Genomic DNA, 14,059 nt, shown 5'->3' with positions numbered 1-14,059 from the left:
TTCTCAGCATTGCTAGAAATATTGAAGCACATCCAGGGCTTTACTAAGAATCTGAAAACCGTGTATTTTAGCATTCATTTCAAGTCAGGTTGAGAATGGAAATTTGTTAAATATGAGGACAATGTAGTAATATGGAACTATGTTGAAGCAATAAGCAAAATAAAAAGCAATTTATATATTTATGGTTACAGATATGTACCAAAATTACAAAGAGAAATAGAGACATCAAAACGTTTGTTGCATTAAGTTTACAGAAATATGAATGGAACTGCCTATAAATATTGCATTTCATATTGCTGTATTATTTTAAAACGAGCATTTGCATAAAATTAACATAGAATTTGGGAATGGTTCAGAGATAAGGACATCGCTTAGTTAAGCAACAATTTATCTAAATGGACAAAAAAAGCTTTGAATTTTAAATGAACAAGAGAGATAAAACAAGTAGTTTACATTCTTAAAAAATGTTACTTGAGAGAAATGACAAATCATGAAGGCATTTTAAAAGTTGACAAAACATCCCTCCCGACAAATTAGTCTGTAAACATTCTTCTAAACCATTCGCAATAATGAAAATAATTTCAATAGAAAATTTCTCATACTCTTCTTTGTTTCCTCAAAACGATGCATACGCATTTTCTGACATTCTCTATTGGCATTTACTAAACTGAGGGATTTAAAATATATTTATTTTAACAGCATTGTTTATTTTAAACATACTTAACTGTTATCCCTTTCACAGTTAATCGTTAGAAATGTCATTGGTTTCACACACCAAAATGAGTGGTTCTTTTAACAATAGGAATAGGCCAAAATTAAATTTTAACTACAGATATATAAAATAAGTACAAGACTTATTTGTGAGATATTTTATTATTCACAGTACGATGTCAACATTTACACTGTGGGTGTTTAGGTAAAATTGCATTTGGGGTTCTTAAGATCTTCATATTCTTACCATCACTAAAACATTCTTTCTCACGGTGTAAGGCAGAAATTTAATTTTAAGTACAATGTCAAAACCCACATTTTAAAAATTGAAACTCTTGGACTGCAAGTAAAATATTTGGATGAAAGTATTTGCATATATTAATCCTTAGGTCATTTGTTAACTTATCTAATGTATGGCTTCCTTTTTTATTTTACTGAGTTTTTCCGTATCTACTTATATTAAGTACATCGGTCAGGATGTTATGTTCTACTCCTAACCAATGCCAAGTCCCAGTGCCATGGCTCAAAACAACAAATATTCTTTTTTAATTTTTCTGCTTATTCACCACTGGCCCACAAGAGGATCCACGTTCACTGTAGTCAGTGCAAACAACCAACATTTTGACCTGTCAATCACTCTGCCAGAGGTAAATGAGAATGCTGGTGGGTCTCAAGCTGGCAATTACATGGTCTCTCCCTAAAATGGCATAATGCTGTGTGCTTACAGCGCATTGGTCAGAATTAGTCACTCAACACATGGGCCCAGGGAGGGTTCTCCTCTGTGATCCAGAAGGAACATCATCAGAAACATTTGGCAAACAAGACTAGTGAACACAGCCATTTCTGTCTTCTGCCTTCTTTCAAATAAAAAAGGAAACTGCTAGGCTGCATTTAAGGGAAAAATGAACAAGACTTGATTTCTTTGTAGACAAAAGAATTATAATACTTAAGATTCCACATCTACAGAAGTTCATTTCATATTAAAGAGATCAATTCATCAAAAAGACTGCAAAACAAAATATTTTATGCACCTAATAACAGTTTCCAAATATATGAAGCATAAGTTTATAGAAAAAGCAAGGAAATAAAAATAATTCCAGTTACAATAAGAAATTTGTTCTTTATTTTGCTCCTCTTTTTCCAGTTTCTTAAGGTAAAGGCTTATAATATTGATTTGAGGCCTTTGTTTTTTTTATTTTTATAAGTGGTGCATGATAGATTAGAATGATTTCATTCAATGAATTTCTTGAAATATATAATTTTTTTAATTTTTGTTCATTTCAAAATATTTTCAAATTTCCCTTAAACTTCATTTTGAAACATTGATTGCTTAAAATACGGTAGGTTTTAAATTTCCAAGTGTTTAGTGATCACCTTGTTATTTTTCTCTCAATTTCTAATTCCATTGTTACATGGTGAGAGAATATACTTTGTAAGATTTCGATTTTTTAAAATCTGTAGTATTTGTGTTAAGGTTATGGGCTACCTTGACAGAGTGTCTCATGCATACTTAAGAATAGGTACACTGCTGTTTCCAGGTGGAGTGCTTTCTCTTTGTCATTTCTTCTTTCCATTAAAATCAGAAATATATATATTTCTCATGTGAAACAAATGAAATCTGGAACATATTTCAGATAATGCTGAATATGTTAAAATGTTCTCGCACAGTAATGGTGATAATAAATAGGTAGGAAGTTATATTTTGAGTTTGTATTCGAGTCCACATTCTAAATGGTTATGGTTTTATGACATTTTATAATAATCATTATAATTCTCTGAAGTGCTGAGAAAGAAAGAAAGGGCCAATTCAGTTCCAGTCAGTCTCATTAGGCTGTACGTGGGAGGGAAACCAATTTTAAAAACTATGATTTGTTTCACTTCATGGCTACAGCAAAAATGGTATTTGGGAGTACATTTAGACTGCCTTTTGATACATTTACAAGTAGCAGTGTTAGCACCTTGGACGCTCCACAAATTAATTAATTAGTTAAGTAATCAATGTGTAGTCTTTAGTTTAGCAAAAGCCTTATGAAGTGACTTTACTAATAAGGGATGACAGTTCAGGTAGTGGAATTCTATGAGGTCTGTTATTCAAAATATTTCCTAAACAAGAATACCAGAATTGCTATGTATATTATAAAGTTAGTAAACCAAAACAAAAAAGTTTTTTTTTTTTAATCTTCTCAAGGGAATCGCTCACATTTGGAAGGAGAGAAAACGTCTTCATTTTCTTTGAATTTCCTTCGTTATATGATTTCTTGCAAAACAATTGTGGTTCAGCTAACGTTCTCTTGGCCCCATTTCTCCATAGCAGCAGAATAAAATGTCAACTTGGCATCTGGCTACTGACAATCATACTAGAGAGCCTACCCATATAAGTCATTTCCAAGCACCAATTTACATAATTGTTTTAATGTCAGCGTGTTCAATTTTCAATGGCTGGTTTTAGTCACACTGTTTTTCTGTTCTAATCCGGCCTTGTCAGTTGGGTTTGATAGAGCAGTGGTAACTGGTAATTTATTTTGCTTTGACAGGCTAAATTAGTTTGGACTTCTGTGTAAACATGAGTGTGCTTGAGTGTGCATGCGTGTTGGGGGTTGGTAATCACTATTTATTTGGTCACGTAGTACACGGGAACTTATTTGTAGGTTAATATTTCACAAGGCGATAGGATTAACACTTTAACATGCTATGATATCTTGTGTCGGTCCTAAGGAACAAGAGGGCGTGTTGTGTTCGTACAGCTGTGTGTTCATTGTGACATTTCAGGAGGAACACAGTGAACACAGGGAAGGACAAAAGAGGACACCGGCATAGGCAAGGATCAGAACATGGAGGCCGGCGACGGTGTTTTCTGAACTATTATTTTTAGGGCAACAGGGAATCTTTTAAGTATTGCAGATGGGGGGATATAACAATCTGCCTTAGCTCTTAATACTCACTATTACTCACTCTGCAAAATGTAAGGAGGAGTGTGTGAAGTCCAATTATGAGGTTATTTTTAAATTGCCATTAAGAGATAACAGTGGATATAGTTGAGAATAAAGGAAGTACATGCATTTGAGATACATTTTGGCATTACAGTTAGAGACAGATTTAATAACAGGCAAGCAGAGAGACCTTAGTAACATAATAACGTACCAATGGCTATGCTAATTTGCATAAGGTAGCTCATAAAAATGACAGAAGGGTACTCACTTGAATAACAGTTTTGAAGCATCATTTCTTATCTGTTGTTTCTGGTCATCCCTCCCTCAATCTGTGGCTAATAATATAAGTGTTTTTCTTTTTTTAAAATCATATTTAGACAAGACCTAGGTTGGCAGAGCATTTGATCCAAAGAAAATGTTTCCTATCTCCCTCTGTCATTTTAGCTTAATTTCCTTCAAAATTCACTTGTAAAGTTGGTGAAAGAAAATACCTCATCAACTTCACAAGTAAATCATAAAAACATGAAAGATTCCAGTGCATCCCAAAGTTCTAAGTAGTTTTTGGAATATAAATTTAAAAAGTGCACATTTTGGGGTGGTTACATTCAAATATTTCTGTGAATGCATCCCAGCGTTCAATAGACAAGTGTCAAAACAGTGAAATAACACTTTTGTATTTTGCATAAAATCTAAAAAAAATACCATTCTAAATCTACTCACTAATTCATAGTTAAAAGAATTTGGACACACATAATGGTTTTCCTCAAAGTCAAAATTGACTAAAAAATTTAATTGGTTTTACAATTTAAAATTTAGAATTATAGTTTAGTTTATCTCTTTAAATTTGATGTCTTCATGATATAATTGGAAAAGAAGGAAGGAAATCAGAAGGATTATCACCAGAAGGAAGAGAGATAACCGAGTACACCACGCTGCAACTGATTTGGTAAACTTGGTCTCAACATTAATAATCTTATACATGAACAGAGATACAAATAAAGTGAGAATCCCCATTTCAAAGGGGGTAAATAAAGTTTCAAAACGACAATTGACTTGTTCAGCACTACAGTGCTAGTCAAGGGAGTCAAAATTTTTAGAATTATTTAACACTATTTCCAGAAAGCAGAAATGTTTAGACAATAAGGCATTGAAATTTTAAAAATTTACTCAAAAGCCTGTGTATGTGGAGAAATGCTTTTTCTCCTTATATACAAAATAGACGTCAGGCGCCGTTCACCTAGGGAAGAGACTCCCTTCCTCTCGATGGGGACTCCCATGCAGGGGAGCAGTCTTAGACTTACACTGCTGGCCTCTCGCCATCTGCACAGACGTTCGCAGGAGAAAGGATGAGTTTGAGTTACAGAACTTGCCGTGCTTGGCTCAGCACCTCCTTCATTTTTCTGCTTTGGAATCTGCTTACCTGCAGAGATCAGACATCTACCCCTGCCCTCCCTGCTTTATGTTCTACAATTGTCCTTGTGTTGTCCAGTGATGTCTGTGACTTGAGGCTGAGTGTGATTCACTGTGGAGTTTACTATAGAAATCACACTGGGCTCACATCTAAACTATGCCCACCAATGGAATATTACCAATAAGAAGGTAATGTTTTAATTCCAAACTATTTCCAGGACAATCTGTGATTTGGCTCTGAAATGTACAGGGTGCAGGGTTGTGATACACAGTTGACCTTTGAACAGCACAAGTTTGAAATGCCTGGGTCCAATATAAGCAGATTTTTTTCAATAAATACATTCAGTGTTATAAACGTATTTTCTCTTCCTTATGATTTTCTTAATGACATTTTTTCTATAGCTTACTTTATTACAAGAGTACAGTATATAGTACCTAGAACATGTAAATTATATGTTAATTGACTTTTTATGTTATCTGTAAGGTTTCCGGTCAACAATAGGCTATTAGTAGTTAAGTGTTGGGGGAGTCGAAAGATGTGGATTTTCAATGGCACAGAAGGGTGGGACCCCTAACTTGCATGTTGTGAAGGGTGAACTGTATTGGTCTGATGTAACTAACACTGCTGAAAGCAATCATGTAATCCAAGGGGATGTAAACATTCCCCTACACTTTCTCAAGCCTTGAGAAAAATCACAGACATTTCTCTCAACACTCAATATCTTATTTATTGTCAGTCATAAAGCTCAAACTATTCATATCTTGGGAATATAAGTAAAATGTACAGGAAAAGTTAAATGAAAAGTTAATTCAGAAATATCCCAGCTACTCAGCCACCTTATAAGTGCATCTTAATCAATGTGTAGGTGCATCAGTTGTACCTGTACAAACATGTGTTCTCTTATAACAGCAAAATGTTAACCTCCTATCAATGATGCATTTACCTGGGTCTCCTCCAGAGCCCACCTCAACTCTCCTTTACACATGGCTCTGTGGTGTCCCAATCTCATGCATTTTTTTTCTTTTTGTAGATGTAATTTCATCTTACACACATTATTTATACCATGTTCGAGGGAGTATGCGTGGTGACTGCTGATTATTTATCCACATCTACAGTATCTGAGTAATACTAAAATATTATTAAATATTACCCTGCCAACCACATATTCCTGCATAAGCTTATCCATTTGCAGGCCATCCATCCTTCACAGCTTTCTGTTTCCCTATTTTATATGGATTTTATATTCTAAACATATGTTTTATAATTCTTATCTGGAACTGGAGGTAAAAATAGGATGTTTTATAGCATACAAAGATGGAGCATTCTGGATGGACGACTGTATACAGAAAGAATGCACAATCAATATACAGGCGGGGAAATTCTGAAGTTGATAAAGTGAAGCCAGGCCAGCCACATATCTACTAACTGGACATTTGTAATGCAGAAGCTCTCATAGTGACATTCTTATCAATACTGCATTAAATAGGACATAAAGGTAATATGTTCTAAGGCCAGATAGCACGTTGAGCCCAGGTGCTATGGATATAGATATAATTAGGTAGGGACTAAAAAGGGGAGTATTTAAAGTATGTAGATATATCTTCAAAAATATGCAAAAGTTAACAAAAATGTAGGGTTAACACCATGGAAAAAAGGTGGAAAACTTGACAATGCCAAGGCATAGATAATATGAAGAATAAAATATAATTTACAAAATTAGGAACTGAAAAACATATTTGGAAAAATATAAAAATGTAAAATATAAATGAAAAGCTTGGAATATATTTTTAGTATGTAAGTAAGAATGATCAAATTATTGTACAAATGCCAATGGATTTTCCTTCTATTAGGAATCTATTAGTAACTCAATGAAATAATAAAGCCAAAAGGAAGCAGTTCATTTTTATGCTAGTGAAGAAGAAAACAAACAAGTAAAAAAGTTTTTTCTGGACTGGGATTTCTAAAATCATTCGTGTTCTAAAAATTCTTCATGGTGAACTAAAATATGCACTAAGCGAAACAAAACACCCAGATACATGATTTCAGGGAGAGGATTTGGAGATACATTTCTTTTTTTAAATTATAGTTTGCATTTAATATCATTCTGTATTAGTTTCAGTTGTACAACAGAGTTGTTAGAAATCAGGTACTGTACCCGGTGGTCCCCTTGATGTATTAAGTACCCACCCGGCCCCCCACACAGTCCTTACAATATTATTGACTATATCCCTATGCTATAATTTACACTCCTGTGACTGTTCTGTAACTATCAATTTGTACTTGATCCTTTCAGCTTTTGTAACCAGCTCCCACAACCCTACTTCTGTCAGTTGCCAGTCTGTTCTTTGTATCTGTGAGTCTGCTTATATTTTGTTTGTTTATTTTGTTCTTCGGTTTCCTCATATAAATGAAGTTATGTGGTATTTGTCTTTCTCTGACTGACTTATTTCAGAGTGTTATATGATCTAGGTCCATCCATGCTGTCACAAGAAGTACAGTTTAATTCTTTAATTCTGTTTTAGAACAGTGATTTTTTTTTAACTAAATGTGAAGATATGAATGGGTAGAGAACACTTGCAAGTCACATAAATTTTGCATTCTCCACCATAGATTCCATCAGTATAAACAAGCTATGGCCCATCACCTGCAGCCTGTTAAATTGATAATACTGCAATAGGTGTCAAGTTGCTTTTATATTTCAAGCACCACTTACAGAAAGCTGCACGCTCATCTAGTTATTTGTGCCCATATTTTGAGACACACAGATGAGGTCAAAATGATAGGACTTTAGACATTGGGATCCCTGCAAGACTTTCTTTGGCTCTTGGTTCCTGCTTGTAGGGTCCTGACGAAATCACAGGCAGCGTTGGATCTACCTGCATCGCTGAGAGGCAGATACTGGACTAACCAGGTTAAAAGATCATCCTGGTATCTCACACTTAACAATTTTTGTCTTCCATCCACAAACCCCTCAGTTAAGGTTGTTTTCCTGTTTTGTTTTGTTGGTATCATTCTACTAGGTGACTCTTTGTCCCTCTAGATACCCACCCTCAGTAAAGTAATAATATAGTCACAAAACATATTGCAGCCAAATATTATTCCCTAATATTCAGAATAATGCCTTCTGATGCTGTAAACTCAGTGACTCTAATAAAATTTTAAAGTATTTTTTCTTCCATTTTTAAATTTTCTCCTCCCTTATTGCCTGAGAATATCTTCTTAAAAGGTGGTAGTCACACTAAAAATACACTCTGAGAAGAATGGGAATATAAACTGCCTTTTGACGTCAGTGATTTTTTGTACCGTCTCCATCTGCAATTCTTTCCACTTGAATACATATCAAAAGATTGGAAGTGTGGGGGTGGGAGAGGAGGTGGATGGAAATTATTCTCTGAGCATATTTATTATGCCAACAATGCAATTTAATTCATCTTTGATGGTGTGCAATTAGGTATTAAAATTTCTCATAACTAGAAGTGTTCTCGGTCAGTTGGAATTATTGTAGATAATTTCAGGTAACCTGGGAATAATTTGGCTCGCTGGAAGGCCTAAACTCACATATAAAGCATTCAGCTTAGGGAAAAATTGATATGTTCTTCACATTAATCCTCTACTTAACTATGTTGGGAAATGCAAGTTCACATAAAACCTGAGGGGGAAACCAGTAATTCTTTTATATTTTAAAATAAATTTATAAAGGCACTATAGGGCAATGAAAAATGGTCCCCCAAATCATAATTTTTCCAAGGGTTAATTATTCCTTCACAAAAATTAAGAGTTTTATTTATTGTACATTACTGGTTTAATTTAGATTCTTATTCCTGTTTTTATGAGTTTTCCTTATTTTATTTTATCTGATTTTCTTTCTCTTATAACAGTGTTGCCAAAGGAAAAGTGAGGTGGGGAAGAAGTAAACGTATTTGTATAGTTGGATAAATTTCTCAAATATGTATGGCAATTCCACAACTTCAAATTCTGATCATATTCTATGTTCCTGGATTACTTTTGGCATTGTATATGCTATCAAGAAAACCATAACGAACTAGGGGAAAAATATGTTAAGCCATGTTAGGAGTAGATAGGTGTGGACAGAGAAAAGAGGAATTTTAGGTAGCTAAATGTCATGTTACTCTTGTTTCCATTTATACTATAATATTTAGCTATAACTCAGTAAAAACTGCACTCACTGTCAATTGACAAGCCACAAGCAATCCATAAAGTGACAGATAATTGGGCAACAACCATTTCCTTTGAATTATGGATACACTTATTTGAGGCATTCTTCATGGGAGATATAACTATAATGGCAGTGAATAGGGCTGGTGTGAGAAGGAAGTTGATAGAAAGCATACAGTATGTAGTATATGTAGACGTTCTGTTAGCACTAATCACCGGGAAAAGATGTTTGCTTCAAAAGCTACATGATCAAATGTAATACTATGGGTATTCTCTTAAAACATGTCATTTTAAAATGGAAATAATATAGTCAGCTTAATAACAAAAGCATGCTTTAAGTTTTAGAGAGTCACTAGTTATTCTTTGGAATTTTAAAGAATATTCCAAAAATCAAACATAAAACATATAAAAGGTTTTACATAAAATTATTAGGGAAACGATTTTAGTGACTGTGGACTCACTGTGAACTGTGATACACATTAAACATAATAAAACAAAATCGACAAGAGAAAGCCAACCCACACCTAGGCTTGCGGACACTCACTTGGCGTGGCGGATGTCGGGCAGCGATCTCTCTAGAGCGATGTTGTTGCTGACAAAAATATTGAAGCCGTTTTCCCTGTAAGCGGAATCATCGTGGTCCTCTTCAGTGAGGGGGTAAGGTTTCCCATGTTCACCTTTCCCTAGCAGGAGAAAAGAAAATAGGATCATCACTTACATAAAAATCTTTCCATCTTCTAGCACAGATGATATGACTTGAAAGTATGTATTTCTTCAGTCACCTGTTGTATGCTCCACAGAAGCCTCTAGCATTAAGGTTTTGTTATACTATATTATTTTATTTAGGAAAAAGAGATATACTCGTGATAGACTTTCAGTGTATGTTTCCTAATATTTGCAGTCTGATTATAGTGTTCATAGAGCTTTATAATTTGATTTTATCCAAAATAAGTGTATGAAAAATCTTTTAATTTCAATGACTAATATCATTTCATTATTTCCCAACTTATACCGTTCCACTGAAAATATATTTTATTTTTAATTTTTCCTCTTATATACACTGTTGAAATGAATATCTTTTTATGTGTTCCTAATTATGTATTTTTGGTGAAGGGAGGATAATTCCTACCAATAGAATTGCTGGTTTTCACTCATCCTCAGAAGCATTGAATAATATTTTGAAATCTACTGGTGAAATATGTTATTCATACTTTAATTTGCCTTCTCTTGATTACTAATGAAATTAATAATTTCATATATATTTATCATTTGTATTTCTTATATTGCTAAGTGATCAGAGTTTTTTTAAAACATTTGTATGTTTTTAGAAAAACAATTTACTTTGCTTACTAAAGTTCTGTTTAATACATATGTTACAAATATTTTTTCAGTTTATTTAATTGAAATCTAAGACTTCTACTTTCCAGTTCTACATTCCAGGAACTTGGTACTCCATCCTAACAACAAGCTGAAGAGCCTGAAAAATGAACTCTGCTGCAATCTGAAAGAGAGGAGAGAACACAATACGAACCTCTGCCCCCCAAATTAGAAGGACAGACAGGCGAATACAGGAAATTGAGGCTTACCAGATACACTCAGGGGTGGCAATGGCTGGGGAACTGGTGCCAGGATAGAGAAACCTGAACTGTAGTTGACGTTGCGGGAGGTGCAATGCAGGCAAGTCTGAGAGTTAAACACTCCAAGGGGAGGTACTTAGTGTGAGGGACTCCAATAATTTTGTGAGATTTACTTCCAGAAGCTAAAACAGACCCTGAGAGTAAATATTAAAGAAAAATCCTCTCGTGCTTGCAGTAAGGGAAGGAGAAAAGGAGCCATTTTGAAATAGGTCTGAGAACACTCTTCCTCTTAATAAGGCCTCTCCTCAGGAGAAACTGCTTAACCAGAGCCTCGCCTGTTGGGCCTTTATCAGAGCATAACTGAGCTGGGAGACAAGAGAAGTCCAGACTCAGCCCACCTGAGCTATCCCAGCCAACCAAAGATAGAAGAAAAAACCCCTGAGAAAATGCTATGAAGTTCACAGTCCAGAGGCATAGGCGTGCTAAAAGCCTGATCAGAACACTGCCCCTCTCCTGCACCTCATCCGCCCATTAATAAAGGCCTATCTACAGCAATTCATTGCACTCAGCACATCGCATCCACCTGGCAAGAAAAAGTTACAAGGCATACCAAACAGCAGGAAAACATGATTTGAAGACACAGAGCAAGCACCAGAACCCGGCATGGCAGGGACGTTGGAATCATCAAATTGGGGATGGAGGACAATTATGATAATGTGCTAAGGGCTCTATGACAAAGTAAAGAGCATGCAGAAACAGATCAGCAATGTAGACAGGAAGATGGAAATTCGATGAAACAGCAAGAAAAAAAAAGCCCAAAATAAACAAGAAATGCTAGTGATAAAAATGTTGTAACAGAAATAAAGAATGCCTTTGATGGACTTCTTAGTAGACTGGACACAGCTATGGAAATGACCTCTGACCATGAGGATATACTATTAGGAGACTAAAATAAAAAACAAACAGAAAAAAGACTGTTTGGAACAGATTAGGCAAGGACTTCAGGACAACTACAAAAGGTGTAACATACATGTAATGGGAATAACAGAGGGGAAGAAAGAGAAAGGAACAGAAGAAATATTGTTAACAACAATGACAGAAAATTTACCCAAATCAGTGTCAGATACCAAGCCACATATCCAAGAAGTTTAGAGAACACCAAGTAGGATAAAGGCCAAATAACAACAACAAAACTATACATAGACATGTCATTTTCAAAGTAAAGAAAATCAAAGCTAAAGAAAAAAATCCTGATAGAAGTCAAAGAAAAAAAAAACATCTGGCCTACAGAGGAGCAAAGAATTACACCAGACTTCTCAGAAACCATGTGAGCAAGAGGAGAATGAACTGAAATAAACAGTTGAGAGAGAAAAACCACCAACTTATAATTCTATATCCTATAAAATATCCTTACAAAGAAGTAAAGACTTCCTCAGACAAACAAATACAGAGGGAATTTGTTGCCAGTAGACCTGCCTTATAAGAATTATTAAAAGAAATCTTTAGAGAGAAGGAAAATAAGAGAGGTCAGAATCTTGGATCCACATAAAGAAGGAAAAGTACTGAAGAAGGAATAAGGGAAAATAAAATAAAAACAGAAGCCTTTTAATTTTTCTCACATGTAAAAGCTATTATAGTTTGTTCAAAATTAATACAAACGTGTATTTGATTATGTGTGCTTATGTATATAGCATATGTAGTATATATACACACTCTTACATATACACGCTTACATAAAAGTGAAATAAATGACAACTGTGATGCAGGAACTGGGAGAAGGGAATTGAAACTGACGCAGATCCTGGCCCGCAGGATCCAATGTGGTTGCAGTATTCCAATACACATACCCACGGACTACAGAGGTCCTGTGGGGGGAAAGGGACTGCGCACGGCCACTCTCTCAAGAGGAGAGTGCTTCTGAGCGCCTTGGCCACTCCCTCAAGGGGGGAGCACCGCCAAGACCCTTGCCTTGACAAGCTTTTATTGTTTTTCTAGGCCCCTTACATCAAAGAAGGTCCTCTTTTACTATGCAAAGATTTGTTTTGCGTGGTTATCTTTGCAGGCACAGGAGAGGGTGTCGCTACATCACAGGAGGATATTTGCAATATAAAGGGAGAAGTGGTCCAAATGGCTAGGTCCCATACCTGGAAGGTCTAGCCCAGATTTTAGGAAGATAAACATACTCAGTAAACATTTGCTTGCCTCAGGGTGAGGGAGTCTTTAGCAAGAGCAAGTCTCATAGCAGTCTAGGTACAATGCAGGCTTGATTTCCCACTGGAGAACTTATCCATGGATGTGGGTCCTGCCTGTCAACCTTGCTCCCCACTGACTTTTCCAAGTGGGGGCTGAGCCACATTTCCCACGCTTGGAACAGTTCCCCACAGAAATTATTTTGTTATTCAATATTATAAGGTATTCATTCATACTACCTGGGAAGTAAGGTAGTGATACTTGAAAATAGACCTGGATTAGTTGAAAATGTATGTTGAAAATTTGAGGGCAACCATTTAAAAAGGTTTTTAAAAAAGGGTAACCAATATGCTAAGAAAGAAGATAATTTTAATCATATAAAATTCCCAGTTAAAACAGTAAAAGGCAAAAAACCAATAAAAATGAAACCAGAACAGGAACAAAGGCAACAAATAGAAAAGAGTAACAAAATATGGTGGATATTAAACAATATCGATAATCACTTTAAATGTCAGTGGTCTAAATTTAGCACCAATTAAAAGACAGAATGTGTCAGAGCTGATCAAGATAAATCAAAGATTTTTTTCCATCCACATGATTTTATTTTTTCTTTCATTGCTTCTTATTTACATATTACATTTATAATAAATTCTTTTTTATTCCAATATTACTTTTTAATTTCGTTCATGAATTCAGGGTTCAAAATTTTATTTTTATTTAATCCATTACAATTTTTTGAACCATCTGAAACTTGTTTTTGTGTGAGAAATGAGGAAACTCTCACATTTACTTTTTTTCCATCAATGGCTGGATAGGTGTAGGAATGGCATTTAACAAATAACTTGCCTTTTCCTTTCTGCCTTAAAATGCCTCACACAAAATTTTTGTACTATTTCTGGGCATATTTAGGAACGTCCATAAGGATTTGCTTCTCTTTTCTGTCAGTTCTTACGTTGTAACATTATGGCACAAACACAGTTTGGCATTTTGCCCGGCCACTATTCACTCACCATACTCTTTTTCAGACTCTCATCACATGTTTATTTTCTTATGTAAATGCTAGA

At 35.0% G+C, this 14,059-nt stretch overlaps 1 protein-coding gene across 1 annotated transcript in view; it reads right to left on the bottom strand.

Moving 5' to 3' along the window:
- GALNTL6 (polypeptide N-acetylgalactosaminyltransferase like 6) overlaps window positions 1–14,059 on the bottom strand; it is an 850,890-nt gene that overhangs the window by 485,853 nt on the left and 350,978 nt on the right. The window contains exon 4 of the mRNA XM_024569059.3: window positions 9,773–9,911. Coding sequence (XP_024424827.2) covers window positions 9,773–9,911 — 139 coding nt within the window. The remainder of the gene's footprint in view (window positions 1–9,772; window positions 9,912–14,059) is intronic.

This window comes from Desmodus rotundus, chromosome 9 (assembly GCF_022682495.2).
Source record: "Desmodus rotundus isolate HL8 chromosome 9, HLdesRot8A.1, whole genome shotgun sequence".
Lineage (NCBI taxonomy): Eukaryota > Metazoa > Chordata > Mammalia > Chiroptera > Phyllostomidae > Desmodus > Desmodus rotundus.
Note: the sequence above shows the minus strand (reverse complement) of the source record. Positions and strands in the feature narration are given on the sequence as shown.